Below are 23,203 nucleotides of genomic sequence, written 5' to 3'. Positions count from 1 at the left end.
TGTTCCCACTCAGTCAGGACCATTCTGCAATTCATTCCGCAATTCAACAGAATGTGAAAATACATCTTTACACTGCATCAGAACAATTTCCCGTCTAACCCAGGGATAGGAGAGGTGGTGTAAAATTCTAATTGTCATGTGGACTTGGGCCAGAGCTTTATAAGTGTGTGAGAGTGTAAGGGAAGGTAAAGTAAGGGAGAAGGGCTGTTTGTCTATATATGAGTGAAGAGAAGGCTGTTTGTGATGCTAAGCATAGGGGAGACTGTGTCTGTGAGAGAAAGAGACTGTGTGTGTGTGTGTGTGTGTGTGTGTGTGTGTGTGTGAGAGAGAGAGAGAGAGAGAGAGAGAGAGAGAGAGAGAGAGATACAGAGAGAGGAGAGGGCCTACAAATATCATTTTTATCGCACATTCATAATGATTTGTTCTCATTATGCTATTGGGGCAGTTACACACAATCCCACTTTCCATACAGTGTGCACCTGCAAAAGTTATGGGATTGTGAAACTGTGAAAATTCCAGTCAGTGCATATCCTGTAACCTCCTGCTGGAAACCTGTAATTTTTTATGCCACAAATGTTTCACTTTATTTTTGTCCTGCTTTTTGTTGTGTGGCAGCTACTATGGACAGCAATGATGTGGTAGCACTGAGATAGCATTGCAGAACAAACTAAAGCAAAATAAATCCACCATTAAGGCACTATTATTGTGTCAAGAATATGTTTTAGAATACACTTGCAATAAAACACCAGTCAGAAGGAGCCCCCCAGGGGGGGGCACTCAGGCATGCAGTCCTTGAAGCTGAAAGGTTTACCTTCCCTGCTTTAAAGGTAAAGGTAAAGGTACCCCTGCCCGAACGGGCCAGTCTTGACAGACTCTGGGGTTTGTGCGCCCATCTCACATCTATTGGCCGGGGGCCAGCGCTGTCCGGGGACACTTCCGGGTCACGTGGCCAGCGTGACAACGCTGCTCTGGCGAGCCAGAGCCGCACACGGAACGCCGTTTACCTTCCCGCTGGTAAGCGGTACCTATTTATCTACTTGCCCCCCCGGGGGTGCTTTCGAACTGCTAGGTGGGCAGGCGCTGGGACCGAGCAGCGGGAGCGCACCCCGCCGCGGGGATTCGAACCGCCGACCTTTCGATTGGCAAGCCCTAGGCGTTGAGGCTTTAGCCCACAGCGCCACCCGCGTCCCTTACCTGCTTTACTATAACACAAAGTAAAAGAAAAGGTTCGTTCAGGAAAAAGAAAAGAAAAAAACCAAATACAGCTCCATTCAATGCAGTTTCTAATCAGAAGTTCCATAGTACTTAGTGAGGCTTACTTCCAGGAAAGTCTGCACAGGATTGCAACCTCAGACATAACACACCCTGCACACAGAGAGAGAGAGAAAGAGAAAGAGAAAGATAAAGAGAGAGAGAGAGAGAGAGAGAGACTCTGTGATTTAAGACACTGCCCACTAGCTTGAACTGTCAAGGCTAAATAAAAGTTCATGATGACCTACTAATCTTCAGGGACATTTAGTTCTCTCATAACAAAGCAAACCCTCTCTACTGCCACATAAGCAGGATTAATTCCAGAAAGTTGACCTCCAAACTACAGCTCTTCTCCATCATTCTTCATTTATCCGAGAGATTTCCCAATCTACTAAATAAGACTTGTGTGGTTCTGAGCCACTTAGGCTTTGGTCGCACAGCGAACTGGAAAAGACCTGAGTCACATATGGAATATAAGGGGTAGCAATCAATTTATCTAGTAGAACATGTCTGCAGAAGAATTATCATGGATATAGAACTTACACAAATACACAACTGATTGAAAACAAGGTAGACCAAATGGGTCTGCTGAAGCAGGCCTGGTGTCAGCCAAATACTCTCAGGTAGTTTCTAAAAGCCCTGATGTCTGCATTGGCATTGATTCCTGCCTTGGTCCCACCACCACTGACACCTGTTTCCCCCCCTCCAGCCTACCCTTTCCCCCTGCTAGTGACAGTGCGTGGGTCTGGGAAGTCACCCACCATTTAAATTTTCCCACAGTGCACTGGGGCACCCAACACTCAAGGGCATTGTGGGAAATTAAAATAGCAGGTGGCTTGCCAGACACTGTCATCAGTAACCCCTCCACTGTGGTGGGTCTCTGGAACCAGCAGCCTGGTCTCGTGCTGAGCTTGACCTTTGGGTTTAAGATGGAGGCTTGGAGCCGAGATAATTTAGCTAGTGAAATGCAACCCATGTCGAATATTGCGTGTATTTTTGTCACATTTATTCAACTTCATGGGAACCGAAAAACCTCTTGTTACAAGAAACTGTTGAAAAGGAAGGCCCTTATGAACACTGAGGGCCAATTAGTAGGCACAATGCAATATTTTCAGAGAAAGCAACAGTACAGTTTGAATAAGCAACAGCAGACGGGCTCATTGTTCCTGAGGTTGTTGCCAAGGGTGCTTTCTCTCATTAGGGCGCTTCAATCTTTATTTTGAGAAAATAATGAGAGAAACAGCAGATAAATTGGACGGGATCAGAGTTTAATAACCATAACACCAGCACTCTGACATATTTAGCAGGCAATATGGCCTTGGCTCTTGGCTTCTCTAAGGACATGCAAACCTTACTGAAATAATTTGTTATTCATTTAATGCTTTGTTACATGTGCATTATGACTTTCTTTCCTAGAATTAAAAGCAGTGTCCAAGGGGTTCACAAATGGCCTCTACACAGGCACTGACCTGGCCCAGATCTGCATAGATCCTTATACTTTTCACATTCGGAACTGCTTTATACATTACAAAATTTCTACACAGAAGGCCCGTCCATTAATTAATGGGCAGTCACATGTCAGATCATCACATGTAACAACATAGGCTTAAATATATAGCTCAGTCAGTACAGCATGAGACTTTTAATCTCAGAATCGTGGGTTTGAGCCCCGAGTTGGGCAAAAAGATTCCTGCATTTCAGGGGGTTGGACTAGATGACCCTCGTGGTCCCTTCCAGCACTACCATTCCATGATTCGATAGGCTTTCCCCTGAATGCTCATAGGCTGGGAAGCTGTGCCTGCCTGTGGGATCTCAGTGTGTCTATAACTCACAGGGAGAGTGCCACGCATGCAATTGTTACACATGATGATCTTCCTACAGAGTACATGTTATTTCCACCTAGCTGGCCACTGTGGGGGGAAACAGAATGCTGAACAGCTGACTGAAATGCTTGGGGAGGGTTCATAGCTCAGTAGAAGCCCCAGATCTGCTCTGGAGGGTTAGGGGAAACCCCAGAACAGATTGAGGGGCACGGTGGGGGGGGCACAGAAGCCTGGGAGAGGAAGTCCCATTATGCAAGCAGGACAGGTTGCAGCCCATGGTTTTGCATGCAGATGTTCCCAAGTTCAGTCCTCTGACATCTCCAGTTAAAAAGATCAGGTCACAGGAGATGACAGAAAATAACTTTCTTTGGCTGAGACCCTGGACAGCTGCTTCTAGTCAGAGCAGACATTCCTGGTCTTGATGGACAAGCAGTTTGGTATCTGGCAGCTGCCTGCAGTAGTTGTTTTTGTTGTGTTTCATGCATTTTCTTATTATTGTGTTCTCTTCTGACATCACTGTGAACCACTTTGGGCATGGTTTGCCCTGGGAAAGGCAGCATACACATAAACCAATAGGGCTGACTGCGTGATTGATATGCTGCTTTTCCAAGGGAAAAAACTGTGGTGGTGATGATAGTTTATGATGCTGCTGATAATAATTAGATGGACCTTGGTCTATGAGCAATGTTTTATGAGAGAGGAGGCTGCTTTTGTTACTGCTGCTCCTAGGCACTCTTGGAGTTTTGCATAGCCCATAGTACTGTTGCCCTCTCTTCAAGTAGAGATCAGGGAGCTTTGTGGATAAAAGCAGCAATGAACTTGCTCACAGCATCAGTATCTTAGGACAACGGGGCCTGAAGTCCTTTCAGCCTATGATTTATTGGCACCTTCAATCAGAGACTGAAGTGGGTTGAAAAGCATGTTAGCAACACCTGGCAAGATCAAGACGAGCGCACATAGTCTCATTTCTTTTTCATCCCCAGGCAAGCTAACATAGTTAACAATGGCAGGTTGGGCAGAGTTCACGCTTCCACACAGAAGCCCAAAGCACTGCAAATGGCTCAAAATAAATAGCAAGAGAATAAATATGAGAGACATTCTTGGCTGTATAGATTGCTCTGAGAAGTGGGAAGGAGGGAGAGAAGGCACATTCCTTTCCTACAGCTACAAAGGAATTCTACAAATGAAGCTCCACTGAGCATTAATAACTTGAATGGGTTGCCAACATGATGCCCTTCAGCTGTTGTTGGACTCCAGCTCCCATCACTTCCAGCCAGTGGTCAGGGGATGATGGGAGTTGTAGTCCACCAACATTTGGAAGGCACCATGTGGGCTACCTCTGCTTTAACTATCCTTCCATTCAAACCACAGCTTGCCCATCAGGCTTCCAAGGCTTCACTGCAAGCCTCAAGACAATTCAAGAGCTTGAATGCTCACAGTTTTTCCTTTTATACTTGGTCCAAGTTTTGCTTCCAGGACCTTCCTCTTGTTCTTTTAAGATATTCCACGTTCCCTTCTCCCTTGGTTGCTCCCTAACCCCTTTATGTCCACACTGTAGCACAGAATGACTAGTGACTTCCCTACGGCAAGGCTTGAATGTAAGAGGTAGCATTAAAGAGGTGTGTTTGAACAGGCTGGGGATCCATCCCCTTCAGGCAGCGCTACTTCTCTTGTCTCGCAGCTCTGAGGATGTACCGGTATATTGCTGTCCTTTTAAGTCATTTATCAGGACTTCCTGGCTTTCTCCACTCTTCTTCATGCAGTCCTCCACCATGTCTAATATCTTTTGGAGCCGCCGGTCCAGTGCCTTCAAGTGGGGCTCCGCTAAGACTGGTGACAGCTGATCAGTGGCCAAGGACTCACGCATGACGTCACTCAAGCGATAAGGCTCCGTAGCAAGCAGTTGGAGGCGCAAGAACGTTGACTTTTTTATACTGGATCCATCAATAGCAACAGGAAAAAATCAAGAAAGAGGAAGGACAACATTTTTAAACCATAAGAAATGTCACATTGAACATTTCCATTAGTACATGCACAGACTTGGAATATCAGAACCACATCAGAGGCAGGGGTGAGAGTGGGCAAGAAGTTATAGGGTCAGACTAACCACAAACATTATGGATTCTTGCCAAATAATTTCCTCCCTATTTATCCCGAACCTGAAAGCAAAAGTATCATGCCACGAGTGTTTCAGGGTGGAGGAAATGCTGAGTCCGCTTTCATATCTGATGAAATTTTTGCTCAGTTGTTGCCCTACATAAAAGGCTCCTTGTTTTAACCACAAGCACTTGCATCTCCCTTTAGCTTCGGGAGGTGGTGGAAGTAGCTGAGTAGGCTTTCTCTAACTCAGAGTGTGGGCATTTCAGTTGGCTTCTGGCAGAAATGAGCCTGCATCCTCAACTGCGCTGTGCTCCGGTGTATCTGCTGGGAACTACCGGTAGCTTAGGCATGCATGCTTCAGATAGCTGAGATGAGAGCCACTTCATAGAACTGTAGGCTTGGGAGAGAGGTCATCAAGTCCAATGGCCAGCCCCTCATGACTAACCAGGAGTAGCTAATATGGTGCCCTTCAGATGTTTTTGATTAATGACCAATGGTCAGGGGTTATTGGAGCTGTAGTCCAAAACATATGGAAGGCTACCCCTGGCCTACACAATATGCCACCAGCAGAGCACAGTGGTGCATGGGCTTATGTAGAGGAGGCAAATGGCACAGCCACACGCTTCCGTGCCACTACAATCTGACCAGGGGAAAACCCTTAACCTAAAAACTGAGAGCAATTTGGCCTACTGAACCAAAAAGATTACCCACCTCAAAATAATAAGACTTCCTTAATTATACCCCCTCCAAAGACAGAGTATAAACAAGATGTGAGAAAAGAATCCTTACATGCAACATTGCTGAAGTGGAACCAGAATGGACATTTCATCATGGGAGTGTCTCCCAAACCTGAGAAGAACAAAAGGCACAGATGGTTACTCTATTTTTGGGAAATGCTATTTTGGGAGTGTTTATCTTGCTCAATAAATACTTCTTTTGATATTTAAAAGTCCAAATGTTGCAAATGATGTTGCAAATGATGTAGATTATGTGTGCTTGTGCAGTGCTGTATTCATGATCCTGTTGCAAAGTTTACTTTCCCTGCAGAATTAATATATCTTGGTAGATATTAGAATGGTGTAGAGCAGGAATGTGACCCGCCAGATGTTGCTGGACTATTAAGAGGCATCACTCGCTGGGGCTGATGGGAGCTGGAGTCTAACAATAGATGGAGAACTACAACTTTTCCATCCCTGTGTAGAAACAGTTTTGTACTCTCTAGATGTCATTTGCTATATTCAGGTTATCCTATAATTATATCAGGAAGGGACATTGGAAGGGAAGCGTAAATGGTATGGAATGGGGAAGTTGGAGGACAGCCAAACCACTTAATGTCTCCCCTCCTACATATTGAATTGATATCAGTAAATAACTATACAATTTTAAGGATTTTCCTTTCTTTCTGTTAAGGTATAGAGATTTTTGTTCCTAAAAAAACAACAACCCAGTTCTGAAAGTATCACAAACTACAAGGCCATCTTCTCCAAAGTGTGTCAAGTTTGTATGTCCGCACCATCCATTTAAAGCACATTTAAAGCTTGTGGCTTCCTGGGAACTTTAAGAAGTCTTCTAAAAGACAAATAGCTTTGGGTCAGCTGGAAAGAGCTTTTGATTACATCGCCACCGCATTAAAACTGAGTTACATTTCTTCATCAGAATATGTGGGTCTGTCATTAACATCAGCTACCGGGCACTTTCCAACAGTTCAAGTCCAAGACATTTCACCACCTGCGGTGAAGAACAAGATAACATCGCTCCCCAATTCCATATACAGTGGTACCTCGGGTTAAGTACGGTCCATTCTTAACCTGAAACAGTTCTTAACCTGAAGCATCACTTTAGCTAATGGGGCCTCCTGCTGCAGCCATGCCGCCAGGGCACAATTTCTGTTCTCATCCTGAAGCAAAGTTCTTAACCCAAGGTACTATTTCTGGGTTAGCGGAGTCTGTAACCTGAAGCGTATGTAACCTGAGGTACCACTGTACACTGTTGTCTGAGACGGCTGCCTCACTCTGCCTTACAGCAGGACTGGCCCTGCCTGATATAGTCAAATAATGGTTTGCTAAGAGCAGTTCAGCATGAACCTGCCACAGGACCACCTTATACTCTGGTTCTTGCCTGCTTTAGATCCTTGTCTTGTAAGCTCCTGCTTTCAAAGTTCACTCCCAGAAAAGCAGCTCATCTCAAGTAACAGCCTGAAGTAGGAATACCCTAGCCCTTTCTTCAAAATGCAGATCATTGTAGGGCAGAGCTCAAAAGCTTCCCCTAGTCCCTCGCCCACACATGGAAGCATGTTGCATTCTCACCCTCGCCCATTGTCCAGATGAAGGAAGAAAGTGTCATTCCCAAACTTGTCAAAGGTCTCATAGTGGTGGCGATCCATGTTTCCTACATATGGAGGCAAGAATTATAGAAGAGGAGGCAGACAGCAGAAATAAGAGGAGGAAGAAGAGGAAGGAGGTATTAGAGAAGTCCACCCTGAGAGGATCTTGGGGCAGGATATAAATTCCAAGACCAAATGAAGAAGAAAAAACTGCAGACAATATCAAATAGCAATTATCAGACAATATCCTTATTCCATGCTATTTGTCTAGAAAAAGAGGTACCGGAACTCACCATGAAACCTCCCTCATTCTCTTAGATTAGCAACAGCACCCACCTGAGAGGTGCCAGAACTGAGTTCCGGCAAGTTCTGGCTGAAAAAAAGCCCTGTGTTTTATTCAGGCAAACTAGAAAGGCTCAAAGAGCCCGAGGTCATCAAAACTCTTTATCTGACGCTAATTAAAAAGAGAGTGGCTTCCAGGGAACTCTGGGAATTGTAGTTCTGTGAGAGGACTAGTGTTCTAGCTCTTAGCACCCTTAACAAACTACAGTTCCCAGGATTCTTTGGGTGTAAGGCATGACTGTTTAGCCCAGGGGCCCTTACCTATGTTTAGGATCCTAGAGGAAGCCTATTCCCTCCCACCCACCCCCGAACTCTTGAACTATCCTCAGCAGAGAGATAAAATAAATAAATGAATGAAATGCCCAGCTATTAATTGGTCAGTGGGTACAACCTGAAAGCTGTTAGATAGGGCAGAAGTAATTATGAAGTATTAAGTGGAGCAGAAGCGATCTCAAGGACAGAAATAACAAATCAGCCTAAGTTATTGGCACCAATGACAAAAGGATGAAAGGAGGGGAATCCATCCAGGTTATGTAACTTGTTAAACCAAAGCCAAATGGTGGGCAAATCAGATGCAACCCCCCCCCCCAATAAAATGCTGTGAGTGACACAGACTTAAGATGAACTGCCTCTGGTATTGTCAAATTGAGGAAAGAGATAGAGTAGGGATAAGAACAGTATAAAAGCCTATTTATTTATTTATTTATTTATTTATTTATTTATTTATTTAATATCCTGACTTTCCTCCAAAAGGAGCCCAGGGCAGCACATTGTATATAGGGGGTGGGGAGGAATCTTTAGAATATAAGGAATGTAGCTGATCAAGAACAGAGGCCATGTGTTCTTTAATTCTGAAGTTCCCAAACTCTTTTCCACTGGGAAATCTAAGAAACTGTTTTGTGCACCAGAAAAAAACCCACTTCACAGGGGGGGGGGGAATCTGGCAATGAACAATACACTAAAGGATGGTGGTGGCAGTCAGTAGTGGTGATTAATTAGTTCAAGTATTTATTTACCACTTTTTTTAAATTACAAATTGGTTTGAAAGGAAATAAAATAAATAAATAAAAGACAAGAGAAGAAAAGCAGGCAACCAACCCCCTTCAATCTTTTTTTAAAAAAAATATATATGGGAGGGTCAGCAGTCCTCTGCAGTCACCAAGGACAGTGTCTGGGGTCATGATGTTGGTCGCTTTATCCCAGCCCACCTCTGACTCCAGCAGTCCCTTCCAGTAGCGTAGCGTGGGGGGTGCAGGGGGGGCCGGCCGCACCGGGCGCAACATCTGGGGGTTAGGGTTAGGGGGTGCAAATCCATGTGTTAGGGGGCGCAAATCCACGGGTTAGGAGGCGCAAATTACTTGCCTTGCCCCGGGTGCTGACAACCCACGCTACGCCACTGGTCCCTTCCCACCCCTGCCCCATCCCCACACTGTTCAGGAGGACCCCTGACCCTCTAAGAGAGGCTTTTTGAGAAGGGTGGAGGTGGCTTCGGGGAGAAGGAGGAGACCAAAAGCTTCTCCTTCATTAACTTCATGATCCTTCCCTGACTCACTGTGAGATGTTTTCACTGGCAAATAACCTGCTTCATCCAATGTGCGAAATTGGATTGGAGGGGGGGCGGGGGGGGAAGGTGCAAGGATATGGTCCCATGAAATGAGGTACGCCGGAGAATAAGGCGATGTCAAAAGACAGGTGAGAACGAAACAACGGGAAACGCAACTCAATCTGCTTAGCGGGTTGTGTTCTAGTCACGTATATTAGCACAATGCACAGCCAGAGATGCTTATTGCAGGGAAGCTGGCAGGCAGGCCGATGTACGCAGACAGAGTTAATTTGTTTCTCAGGAACTCTCAGTGCTGCTGAGTTTCCATCGCGCCTAAGAATAAAATGCAATGAGGCAAAGTCTCTCTATTAAAGGCTGAGCTAAAGGACTGGAATGACACAAAGGAAAGGGTTGCAGCAGTCAGAAACTGGGAGACATAGGAAGCAGCTCAGACTTTTTGTCCATCTATCCCGGGATTGCCTGCTCTAAGGGGCATAAAGAAGGTCCCAGGTTCGAATCCTGATGTGTCATGGTAGTACAGCGGTACCTCGGGTTAAGAACTTAATTCGTTCCGGAGGTCTGTTCTTAACCTGAAACTGTTCTTAACCTGAGGTACCACTTTAGCTAATGGGGCCTCCCATTGCCGCCGCACCGCCAGAGCACGATTTCTGTTCTCATCCTGAGGTAAAGGTCTTAACCCGAGGTACTATTTCTGGGTTAGCGGAGTCTGTAACCTGAAGCGCCTGTAACCTGAAGTGTCTGTAACCCGAGGTACCACTGTACTGGGAGAGAGCCCTGTCTGAAATCTTGGAGAGCTGCGACCAATGGTCGGACTCTGTAAAAGGCACCTTTCTGTGATCCTTTTTTTAAACTGCTGGTGCCAAGGATTGAACTTGGGACCTTCTGCATGCAGAGCAGCTGCTCTACCCCTAAGCTATGGTCCCGTCCCCAAATGCAGTGCAGCTCGCAGGAGGAAATGTACCCAAGCTCACCCATAAGGAAGTCAAGCACAGTCATATCGATGAGGTTGAGGAGTCGGGATACGTTGTCATATGGTGCCGTCTGTCGTACCTCTGCGCAGTAATCATAATCTGATTCCCACCTTAGAACAGATAGTCATGAAAGGTTATCATGAGTTGCATATGGTGGGGAGAAACCTTTAATTTAACGGTCTCCACCCTTCCTTATAGCCTCTCTAGCTCCCCCAGGTCATCTCATCATTTGTCAACGTATCCATCACCCTGACAGGCACAGCTGCTAAGTGCGATTACATAAATTCTGTTTGAGCCTTTTCATGTACAGCTGCAGCTCTTTGAGACCACAAACAGCAGACTCGGGACCTCTTTAGCTGAATATGTAATGCAATTTTGTGGCACTGGCTTTTAGAGTCAAAGTTGTGGAGCAGCAATGGCTCCGGAGCTTAAAACAAAAATAACTCAGGAGATGGTCTCCAACAGAAAACAGATCAGCATGTGTTCACCCCCTAGCTAGGAGTTAGTTCTTCCTTCTTGTACTGCTACTTTTTCAAACATTAACAATAAAGCAGTATAAAAAATAGTATTGCATTTATGAAATAAATGCATAAGAAATCTGCTGTTGTTGTTGTATTTGTACCCCAAATTTGTACGCGTCTCACTGGGTTGCTCCAGCCACTCTGGGTGGCTCCAGCAACATAGAATCATAGAAATACCAGCATTTCATATTACCCCATGAGCACATTCATTTCAGGAATTCCTGCTACCCTTCCTGTATATTGACAGAGCCAACCAGCCCTGAATGAGCCTCTGAACCAGTCTGCTGGTTGATTTACTTCACCACCATGGAGCACAGCTACATTGTGCACATAAGAACTAGTTAGAAGTGATGGAGAAAAGGCAAGCTAAGAAGTGCCGAACAGATATGGGGTTTCACCTAAATAGGAGTGTTGGGGGAATGTAGATTCAGCACTCCCTGCAGACTCATCAATGTCTAGGGCAGCCCTGGTTTAGGGACATATATACATTGCTTCCTCAGTCTTCGCTGTCCTGGCTCATCAGTTTTCTCCTTTGGCTGCTCTCTTCATCCAGAACATGCTTTTCACAATCTCTCATTCAATACTGGTCCTCCCTCTGCCCCTGAGCATACTTACTGAGCTTTCTTGAATTTGGAGTAAGAACGCCTCCAGGGGCTTCTCCACGAACGCCGGTCAGCCAGTTCTTTGTCCGGCAGGAGGGCCGCCATTGAGCCCTCGAGCTGGTCAGGTTTGCCACACAAAGCATGTTCCGTGGAGCAATAGTAGGAGCACTCGCCAAAGAAGCAGACGTTTCCAGCTGGGTTGACCCACGCAAAATGGAGGGAAGCAAAAGTGAGGGAATGCCGACAGCTCATCAACATGCCACCACATGTCTTGTGGGTGCAAAGCAACATAACAGGAGGGGAGAATAGCTTACACGGCTAGCACAGTTGCTCTACACCAAAGTTGAGGGGCCTGCGGCGCTCTGGAGGTTGTGGGCCTCCTCCCCTTCGTCTGTGCCAGCCAGCATGGCCAATGACCAGGGATGATGGGAGCTGCTGTCCACCAACTTTTGGGGAGCAACAGGTTCTCCTCCACACCTGTTCTACACATTAGAGCTCATCTTATGAAGGAGGGATAAACAGGGGACAGAGTGCTCACCTGGGGAGATGAAGAAAGTCTTAAACAGTTTCCTGTCCGTTGTGATATCACGGATTTCTTTGGTTATATTCACCAAACGGCCAGAAACGGGGGGAATTCTTCGGAAATCCAGGATCCTCCCCAGAAATGAGCAAAATGGGAAAATGAAACAAATTCCGTTTGCAGCTGGACCAAATAAACACTCTAAACACAGACAACAAATCCTACACAAATGCTTGTTATCATAGAACATACAATCAGTTTGGAAAATAGCCCTGTCTTTTCTGCTTCGCACTAATACTTGTCTTGGACACTATCTTCAGTGTAAATTGCCTTGAGATGGTTCTTTAGAATTGATAAATCAATGATATTGATAATATTTGGCAGGAATCTGCCGCACCCTGCAGGACAGGAGAGTGCACTGTGCTGGACTCACCTGTCGAGGTGAAAGGCTGCTATTTCTGCATTGTGCCGTTCAAAATCTGAGAAGTAAAAGAAATCTGCTGGAGTCTCCTGATCTCGGGTTTGCCTGGGGAAGGGGCAAGAAGAGATGGGGTGGGTTATCATGTTCACTGTCGAGTGTTGAACTGAAGCCCACACATCTTTTGCAACTCATAGTCACTATGCACAATGCATACATTCCTTTTATTGGGTGTTCATGATGGTTTGTGCTCAAATTTACATACATGATTCTGTGTTTGCACCTGCAATAGTTTCAGGTATGGACATACCACTCTGTTTCCAGTTGGTGCATGCCCTCTAACGTCCTGCTGAAATTCTGCAACCTTTTATACTATAAATGTTCCAGAGCAGCTTGTGTGTGTGTGTCCTGTTTTAGTTGCACTATAGTAGTGCAAGAGGGTCCCTTCAGACAGCAGTAATGCAATAATGTAGTGGAAGCATCACGGAACAACTAATAATGTGGAATGGTCTGTGGTCAGCCAAATATAAACCCACCGTTAATGCACTGTTATTGTGTCAATATTGCAAGATACACCCACAAGGAAAAAACCCACCTGTCTGGAGAAGCCCTGAAATTTTAATCCTAGCTTGGCAAACTAGGAGCGATTGAAGCAGAACTCTGACACAGAAGTCTAGAGCCCATTTTAGTATAACAAACAGGAAGCCCCCATCCCACCCCCAATAGTTGCCCTGGTTTTGAAGCAAGTGAAACAATACACGTTACTCATCTGAAGACTACGAGGTCCTCCAGTCTAAAATAGCCTAACTGCACAACTGGCCGAGGCTGAAACAATATTGTTGTGGCCTTAAATGAAAGGGGAGAGGAGTCCATTGAGAACATAGCACAACATTTCACATCTTTTACCACCAGAGGTCGCACCTCTCCATCAGAAACAAACCACAACATGGAAGGGCTGAGTTCGCCATTTACTGCGGGAGCTAAAACTGATCCAAGGTGATCGATGGCTCTCTGCCATTTCCACAGTAACGGCCTAGGTTTATCTTATGCTGCAGCATTGTTAGGCTGCTGGTGAACGATGATCCACAAATCCCATAATTAATTCTATAGAAACACCTGTTTTATGGTCCATCAAAACTGTTTGCTTTGACTATTAGCGAACCGATGGTGGTGAGTGCCAATGGCCAGGGAAGAACTGCACCCCTAACCCACCCCTAAGGCTGCAAGATCCCATATTTTCAGGAGACAGTATTACAACGCTTCCATTGCTAGGTTAGGGCTATTGAAATCTCAGTTTGCTTAGAAATGTGGTGTTACAAAGGCCATTAAGTCCAGAGTCTAAACTTGTGCCATTGCTGAAGAATCTGGGCAACGATGAAGGGAAAGCATCCGTTTCAGCCAACAATACTTGGTAGTGTGCAGTGAGGTTATATTATTGTATTTGAAAACCGCCCTGGGATCCTCAGATGAAGGGTGGCATAGGAATTTAATAAATAAAGAGTGTGAGGTGGCAGAGACGGTTCTCCAGGGATGTGGTAATCAAAGGAGGAGCCTTCACTACAGTTGCTCCAGAGGGTTATGTCCAAACACAGCCTTGCTTTTAGCTCTGTTTGGAGAACTGGCATGAAGGGGGTCACCCTCACCCTCTTGCTACACAGAAGCTGCCTGGTAACTAATTAACTCAAAGTTTGGAAGGTTCCAAGCACAATCTGTTTTCCAGGTGGAGTCCATCGACAGGTTATTGCCACACATGAAAAAGAACTTGGACCCAGGATATTGGTACAGGGCCTCTAAAAGCATTGCTGGCCTTCCTTACTCACTTCATGGGTTTGAAGAGGGCTTGTCCATGGTTGGGGAAGGTCATGATCAGCTTCAGTTGTGTCCCTCCAGGCTTTTGAACTGAAATTACATTAAGAAGGAACAAGGCTCAAATCACCACCTTTCCCAGTTTTGAGAATGAGGACGAAACCTGGTATTTAAATATTAACAGAGTCCGCTCTGGTGCTTAGCACTGAGGCAGAACATTCTAGAAAGCAGTTCATTCCCCCTTCCCACAAGACTCTTGTCAGGATGGTTTAACAGGCTGGGTATCAAACTGAGAGGGAGAAACAAAGTGGAGATTGAAAGAGTGAGGGGGGAGGAACAAGGCAAACAGGCAGGGTGAAGTGAGAAGAAAGCAAGTATGAGCGGTCGAGGGACCCGAATGTGGCACAGAATACCTGAGCTGACAATTGGCTGCATGGCCAAATCTTCCATCGTGGCAAGGCGAGCAGGGTCATGGCGGGCATACAGTTCATAGCGATTGATGCCAGTGTAGAACTGGAGCCAAGCAGGGTTGGCATCGTGTTTTGGAAGCTTCGCATGTGCCTTATTGCTGCTAGCCCTGCAGATCCAATACCCCCACAACACAATACACAAAGACAATTGCATATATTATCATAGGCTGGTGAGCTCCAGAAGGTAACAGAAATCTGGCTACTGAGAAGCAATAAGGAATGATCTCGCGCTGGACCAAAAATTTATTATGCATCTTCTTTTGCAATTCTCCATTAATGAAGGCGAGAAGAGAATTATCAGCTCCCTGTCCCCGCAATGTACTAGAATGAACAGCATGCTTATTCAGGGGCATCACGAGGTTTGCAAATGTACACACACAAAAACCCTTTAGGAAAAAGAGCCCAGGGCGGAGGAGGGAGAAAAGCAGGCCAATGAGGACTGAGTGTACTGGCTGGCTGTTGTGAGGTGAGGGGATGGAAAGGAGGCCTTTGCATGCTTTAACTGGAAAGCACGGCCTGTCTGAAAATGTTGCAAAAAAGCTTGAGCCCCCATGTATATCTAGCGGTGCTTATCAAACGGCAGGCCAACATTCTGAGCCCAGCTGCCCTGAGAGATCAGAAAATGGCAACGAAGTGCTGGCAGGGGCAGGGACTCCGTGGTGGAATTCCTTTTCTCCATATCTAAGGGCAATATCTCAGCCTAAGACCCTGAAGAGCCACAGTCATCAAGGGTAGACAGGATGGCCTGCTGGTCTAACTCAATATAAAGCAACATGTATCCCTATATTAAGCAGTAATAGAGAATCTCAGAGACTAACATATTTATTATGGCTTTGGTGGATAGGGACATGGGTGGTGCTGTGGGTTAAACCACAGAGCCTAGGACTTGCCAATCAGAAGGTTGGCGACGGGGTGAGCTCCTGTTGCTCGGTCCCTGCTCCTGCCAACCTGGCAGTTCGAAAGCACATCAAAGTGCAAGTAGATAAATAGGTACCGCTCCAGCGGGATGGTAAACGGTGTTTCCGTGCGCTGCGCTGGTTTGCCAGAAGCGGCTTAGTTATACTGGCCACATGACCCAGAAGCTGTACGCCAGCTCCCTCGGCCAATAAAGCGAGATGAGCGCCGCAACCCCAGAGTCGGCCACGACTGGACCTTATGGTCAGGGGTCCCTTTACCTTTACATTTATGCCTTGGTGGACTCAAGCCCACTTTGTCAGATTATGATGAAGTGGGTTTGACTCCATGAACGCCATCCCTGCAGAGGATGTATACCAAACTGTATGGGCCACCCAGCTGTCCCTATGAAAAAAACCCCAAGAGCCTCTCACCATTCATTGCTACTTCTCACAAACATCTTCATCTTCGGTCTGGTAGCAAACAGCTTGTCTTTCTTCATAACTTTTGGGATTGGAATCTTGTAGAGCGGATGGTCGAAAAGTGCAGCCAGTTTGGACCTGCCTGTCCATGTTGGTTTTTCTTCTGCTTCTTTCGGCTCGAAGTTGTGACTTTGGAGAGGGATGTTGCCCCTGCTACCTGCATGCGGTACGCCTTCTGGTGAGTGAACACCTTTCTCCAGGGAGCTGTTGCTACCACTGAAGTCCTGGAGAATCCTCAGGTTTAGCTTATTCTGGGCTGATAACGCGGGACTAGGTTGATCTTCTCCTTTGCGGGTACATCCACAAGAATCAAGGCCGGCGGAGAGCGTCAGATCCAACACCATGTGTACCAGGAGAGCCAAAAGGAGCAGAAAACAGAGAATGACTTTAAATTTCCTTTGGAACAGAGAAGGCAGGTGGTGCACCATCCTTGTGAAGTCCTGGATGCCAGTAGCACAAAATGTATGATGAAGGTCCACGTGTCAGTAAAAAAATAATAATCCGCAATTTGATCCCCACTCGAAAGGATGTAAAGGATGTTATCTAAGGTTTATTTCCAGCTTTGGGAATCCAAAGGAAAAAGTAGAAGCTCAATTAAAAAAAAAAAAAAAAGCAAAAGATTACTTATAAAAAACAAAACCTCTTCACTTATGCTATGATAATCCTTACCAAGGCAAAATAAATAAATAATTCTGGGTCTTGTATAAGGGACTGCTTCTGCTAGGAATCATTCTGCTCACATAGAAGTCCTCAGCAGGAAAAGGGCAAAAAAGCTGGTTGCAGATGAATTTAATGATGTTGATAAGGGAAGAGCAAGTGGTGCCAAGGTTAACATGAACTAGTTAAACTCCAGATTGATAGCAGCAGATTGGTCAATGCCACAAATCTCTTCGAATTATGTTATTGCATCACAAACTCTTGTGGAACCCCATCGTCCCAGCAGGCTCACATATTGATTCCCTCCTTTCACCTATAAACACTGTCAGCTACCCACCTACATAATTCATATGACTTCTTCCTTCCTCCTTCATCCATTTTTAAAAGTTCGACCTTCACTGAAAAGCTGCAGTGGCTCAACAACTGTCCACAAAAGAAAAGAAGAATTAAAACAAGTTTCTAGGATTCTCAGGCGCAAGAGAAGCACTGCCCGCTCCTTCCATCTTCATTGTGTGGGGGTTTGTGAAGGGAAATCAGATTTTTTGAGGGAATTGGCATAAAGGTCATGTGTTTTGTGGAGCTCATGAAAATATTGATATGTAGCACCTAGATCTGAGCCCTTAGTTCCCCCTTTTCTCAAAGCACTCCATACATTAAGTGCATTATTTTATAAATACTGCTAAGTCAAATAAGTTTGAAGAATAACACCCCTACCCTTCAAAAAACACAATTCAAGCTATTCCTTTATTAAGCCAACAGTAATGATGGGAAAAAGGGACGCGGGTAGTGCTGTGGGTTAAACCACAGAGCCCAGGACTTGCCGATCAGAAGGTCTGCGGTTCGAATCCCCACGATGGGGTGAGCTCCTGTTTCTGGGTCCCTGCTCCTGCCAACCTAGCAGTTCAAAAGCATGTCAAAGTGCAAGTAGATAAATAGGTACCGCTCCGGCGGGAGGGTAAATGGCGTTTCCGTGCGCTGCTCTGGTTTGCCAGAAGTGGTTTAGTCATGCCGGCCACATGACCCGGAAGCTGTACGCCAGCTCCCTTGGCCAATAAAGCGAAATATGCGCCGCAACCCCAGAGTCAGTCATGACTGGACCTAATGGTCAGGGGTCCCTTTACCTTTAATGATGGAAAATAACGTGCAGTGCTTTGAGTTCTCCATAACTCTTCAATGGGCTAGATGGTAAACAGAGGGGGGAGGGAAAAAGTTGGCTGATGAAAGCTGTGGTGTCTGCATCTGGTCACAGAAATGTGAGATAAGGCAGCACACATTCACATGAGCCTCTATTAGGTGCTATACAGGTTTCAGGTTGCATAGCACCTGATAAATGCATCAGATGCAGGCTCCAAGACTTCCCCAACTTCCCCTGCCCTTTTACATACCAGGGAGAAGTCACAAGCTAGTACATCATTTTGGCTGGTCTAATAAAGGTATTGTCCTAATGCGGATTTTGGATTTTCGTTGCTGTTCTTGGGCCAAACACACCTACATTCTCTCTCTCTCTCTCTCTCTCTCTCTCTCTCTCTCTCTTTTTTTTTTTGGTAAAATGATCTCTTGCTCTTCCTGCACAGTGACTTAGGTGGGGTTCTCTCATTTTATCTTGGAAACAGCTTTGTAAAATACAAGGCTTCTCCAGATGATCTATTCATTCAGAATTCATCCTGATTTGCACAAAGCTTACACAGGGGTTAGTCTATGTGTGGCTTTTATTGAGCATTCAGCCCAACTTGCCTGCAGGATGTTAACACATCTTCTTGTCAACCACCCATCCATTCTGCACTTTTCAATGTGTTTCTCTGTCACTTTCCAAACTGCAAGAAGTCCTTTTTGCTTTTGAGTGGATTTGTTGCAATTGGACAGCAGAGCATTCTAACCCAATTCAATTGCACAAACCTCAAGTTCTGGTGAGTGCTTGAATCTCTCCTGCAAAATAATGATAGCCCAGAGGCTCCCACGATGCTTGTTCTGCCCAAGGTAACCTTTTTGAGCTTTCTAGCTGAATGATGGCACAGCACAGCACAGCACAGCACAGCACAGCAGATGGCCCCATCTGCACTATACTTTAAAGCAGTATCATACTGGTTTAAACAGTCATGGCTTCCTCCAAAGGATCCTGGGAACTGCAGTTTAAGAGTGCCATGAATTGTTAAGATAACACCTATTCGCTTCACAGAGAATAACATTTTCATAGTGTCTTAATAATCAGTCCCTCTTTCCCAAGAGGCTCTGGGAATTGTAGCTCTGTAGAATCTCCTAAAAAAACCTCAGCTCCATTAACAAACCACAGATCCCAGGATTCTTTGGGGAAGGCCACCGCTGTTAATAAAGTGGTTTGATACTCCTTCAAATAGATACGTGGTGCAGATGGGGCCTTTTGTCTTGGCAATTATTTCTAGGACACTGAGGGAAGAGATGTGACCATGCTCATACTCTCTGAAAATACACAGCCACTTCCTCACCAGCATACCATTCACGACACGCAGCCGCGCATTTGCTATGGCACATTCACTTTGTCTCACACACAGAGAACAAATACCGTGAGCTGCGGAGAGAACGGCGAGCTCTCGGCTTACTTATGTCCCATGGTGCGGCGGTTGCCTAGTAACTGTCTCCAGCTAACACTTTCAGTCGCCCCAGATTCTGACAACACCATATTTCTTTTTTTTCCCCTTTTCCCCTTGCATTGCAGTAATACCGAGGCGAGGACAAGTCAAGTAAGTTCTATAGCTCCCTCAAGGTGGAGAAATAGGCTCTTGCTTGTGCTCATGTGCGAGGCTTGGGATGAACTGAGCTTTCCGGTCAAAAGGACCGACCTAAAACCCTGCTTGGAGGACTGAGGTGTCTAAAAATGATGACTGATGAAGATGGCAGAGAGCCTTTAAGCAAGGCATTTTTAAGGCAGGGGTGGGGTACATGGGGCCATCCAGATATTGCAACGTCAGCTTCCATCAGCCCCAACCAGCATGGCTGACAGGTCCAGTGACACCTGGAGATTCAAAAGTCCCCCACCCCCCTTTTAACCCAAGTGGCTCAGGTGATCTTAGCACATTACCGTATTTGCTGGTCCAGTAAAGTAACCTACTGTACTCTCAAGAAAAACTCTGTGTGTGTGTGGTGCCAGGCCCAAGTCCTGACTGGAAGCCGCATCCTTGTCTCTAGCCCCCAATCTATGATCCTTGGTTCTGTCAGTGGGACAGCACCCCACATGAGCTCAAATACACACATTATTATAGCCCAGGTTTCAAGGGAAGAGGGCATGGAGGTCTAGTACTGAAAACTGGTTCTGAGGTGGACAGTTAAACCTTGCCGCACATTAAATGCTGAAGGAGGTGAGACATTTATTCCCATACAGGTTGCCACTGGAACATGCTTGATGAGCTGATACAGGCCGCTGTTATCCCATACAAGTGATTAAACCAAGATTTGGGGGAAGGCCAGCCCTGGGCCAGACATTCAGTTTGGGTGGTGGTGGTGGTTTTTGGCCAAAACAAGCTCAAGAACCTCTTGCACAAATCGTGTTCAAACATTAACACCTGAAACTATCTGCATATAACTGAACTGAGAAACCAACAACATATGCATGCTGTGGGACAGTGCTTCTGGACAAACAACATATGAACCGGGCATCAAAAGTATTACAAATACAGTATAATAAGTTCTTAACATTGCTAATAAAGCATAGCAACACATTAACTTCTCAAGTAGCTATGAACCAAAGACTCTTGCCATCTGCTAGCTATGTTTTCACACTTCTGGTGAGATGTAAAAACAGGGGAGGGGGGAATGTGCAGGGTTTAAATGTGCACATAGTCATGCTTGTGCATTTTAAACGATGCAAGTTATTTTCAAATGTTACACTTAAGCTCAGAAAGAAGAGAGGCAATCTGCTTGAAGATCTACCACTGACTTTTTGTTTCTCTAAATAAAGCACATTTCATAGAATCATAGAATCATAGAGTTGGAAGAGACCACAAGGGCCATCGAGTCCAACCCCCTGCCAAGCAGGAAACACCATCAGAGCATTCCTGACATATGGTTGTCAAGCCTCTGCTTAAAGACCTCCAAAGAAGGAGACTCCACCACACTCCTTGGCAGCAAATTCCACTGTCGAACAGCTCTTACTGTCAGGAAGTTCTTCCTAATGTTTAGGTGGAATCTTCTTTCTTGTAGTTTGGATCCATTGCTCCGTGTCCGCTTCTCTGGAGCAGCAGAAAACAACCTTTCTCCCTCCTCTATGTGACATCCTTTTATATATTGGAACATGGCTATCATATCACCCCTCTTCTCCAGGCTAAACATGCCCATTTGGTGGCTTATGTGAAAGAGCCTACAGATCTCGGACTGTTTTCACATCGTGCACTCACATTACAAAGTCTCTGCAAGCATTTCTCCAACTTTGTGTCATATGTAAATGCTATTTATAGTGAAGACAAATTGAAAGTATCACCTGGTGCAGACAGGTTTAGAACAATTTTGTGCACAAAATGAACCAGGCCTTGCGTGACAATGTCTGAGAGACAGACAGGCAATCTGTAGTTTTCCCTTGCTGTTACAATTTTACTGTATTTTGAGAGTTTGTTACACTTGTCCTGTGCTCTCATTTTGAATCGCTTTGGGGTCTCTTATATGGAAAAAACCAGCATTTATAGACAAATAAAAATAATCATTGTTTCTCTATATGAGGGTAGGGAACCTTCAGCATGGGTTCCAATTTGGCCTGTGAAGCCATTTTGGGGGACTCGACTGCATCACTGAATCCTGCAGTGAGCAGAGCTGAAGTCACCACCTATCAGCTGATGAGCAGAGTTCAACCCTCCTGCACCGGCTGTGCAACCAAGTTCCAGCAGCCAATCCCTGCAGATAGCTGCTTTGCAAGTCCTGTGCATGGTGCTTTGCTGAGCCCAGGGCTGGCAAAAACCCAAGTGCCGGAAAACTAGCTGGCTGCCAGGTGCTTGGAAAGCATTGTGCAAAGGACTTTGACAGGTGGGTGCCGCAAGGCATCTGTCAATGATCTGGCGTCATAATGATGCCACATGACTGACAGGTGGGTTGAATGGTGTGGTCTACCCCCTATGTCATACAGCCAAACCCCTGAAGGGAGCTGCCAGCTATCTTCTCCTTACTTCACATAATAATAATAATAGAACATGGCGGGGGGGGGGGGAATGATGAGATCCCATGTAGTTGATAGGTTCATGATTGCCTTCAAATGTTAGTCTGATGGCCCAATGATCCATCTTGGAGGAGGCTGGTTTTGTGCGACAGAAGGAAAAACTAAGCAGGGATGAATCTTGCCACCCTCTGGCTTTGCGTCACTTCATTGCTGGCAATATAAACTGGAAGATTTTTCGTCGTTGGGTTTGAGTCTTGCAGTGAAATGAGATTTTCAAAGCCAGCCCTTCACACCAGGCAATCTGTCAATGTGCTTTGTTGCTATGACACCACTGCAGAGCAACACTCAAAATTCTCACCTCTTATTCCTTGATGACAATGCATTAGTCACATTGTTGCAGTTGCACAGTCACTCCTATTGCTACCATTGGATACATGGTGTATAGCTCAGTGACAGAACATCATGTTCCCATGGCTCCCTCAGTGGGAAAGCAAGGCACAGTGGTCCGCAGCTTAAAAATGGCATGCTAGAGCATTGGGGCCTAGCACTCAAAAGACATGGGTGTTTTACAGCAGTAAATATTACCCTCCAGTTGATCACTCCCACATCTATGACTCACTGTAAACAGGGGGGATAAAAAGCACCACCGTACGATATAACTCTTGTTATGCCCAATTAAGGAGAAATACATGTTAGATTTTGCAATAATGGAATTGTGGAGCTACTGCATAACAGCACTGTCAAATTTTCGGAATGAAGGCATTGATTATGTGTAACACAGAGGAGGTTTTATGAAGGTAAAGCACACTGAACTGGACTCCTGGTACCAAGGAAGAGGGAGAAAAAATCCCTCTTCTGCTGGAGTTCTGTAGCAGGGAGTTCAGACCAAAGAGCTGGGGATTGGCTAAATTAGGCTGGCCTTGCTTGCTTCATACAGGTCACAGCTACAGCCACATGACCACTGGATACTGATAAGAGACAGGCAAAGCAGCCAACAGATTGTTTGCTGAGATAAGCCCCCACCATAGCAGTTTGATTTCTGTAGGTCAGCCTGACACTTGGTTGGGTCATCAAGACCAACATATGAGTGTGCGTGTGTGCTTGTTCAAATATGGACATTGTACTTATTTCTGTAATGTTATTAAAGAAACTATATCAATATGCATAGAATCTCATGCCCCATGTTTGCAAGAGAGATAATTATATACCTTCTGCAATGCCATATTCTATCATTGAAGAATGATGTTCTCTCTCATATGCCCATGTAAATCTATGAAAAAGATCAGATGGCCTATTAAAATTAATGCTGAGCACTAAGAAATAAGTTGATGAGGAAATATTAA

The 23,203-nt window shown here is 45.5% G+C and overlaps 1 protein-coding gene across 2 annotated transcripts; it reads right to left on the bottom strand.

Annotated features, from left to right (window-relative positions):
• Positions 1-2,498: 2,498 nt before the first annotated feature.
• LOC309541932 (extracellular serine/threonine protein kinase FAM20C-like) lies at positions 2,499-23,087 on the bottom strand. 2 transcript variants are annotated; one of them, XM_082240196.1, is made up of 11 exons: positions 23,069-23,087; positions 16,040-17,167; positions 14,655-14,818; positions 14,256-14,334; positions 12,451-12,543; positions 12,036-12,151; positions 11,511-11,691; positions 10,375-10,484; positions 7,481-7,562; positions 5,964-6,023; positions 2,499-5,008 (listed from the first exon to the last, which is right to left on the bottom strand). In XM_082240196.1, exons 2-11 carry the CDS (start codon positions 16,513-16,515, stop codon positions 4,726-4,728), a joined length of 1,644 nt encoding a protein of 547 aa, XP_082096322.1. In that variant the 5' UTR covers positions 16,516-17,167; positions 23,069-23,087; the 3' UTR covers positions 2,499-4,725. The 2 variants fall into 2 exon arrangements, with proteins under 2 accessions (XP_082096322.1, XP_082096321.1); XM_082240195.1 differs by lacking the exon at positions 23,069-23,087 and having other exon boundaries at positions 16,040-17,695.
• Between the last annotated feature and the right edge of the window lie 116 nt (positions 23,088-23,203).

The sequence above is a fragment of the Podarcis vaucheri genome (assembly GCF_965113315.1).
Source record: "Podarcis vaucheri genome assembly, chromosome: 10".
In the NCBI taxonomy this organism is placed as follows: Eukaryota; Metazoa; Chordata; class Lepidosauria; order Squamata; family Lacertidae; genus Podarcis; species Podarcis vaucheri.
The sequence above is the reverse complement of the archived record's forward strand: the minus strand, read 5'-3'. Positions and strand labels throughout refer to the sequence as shown.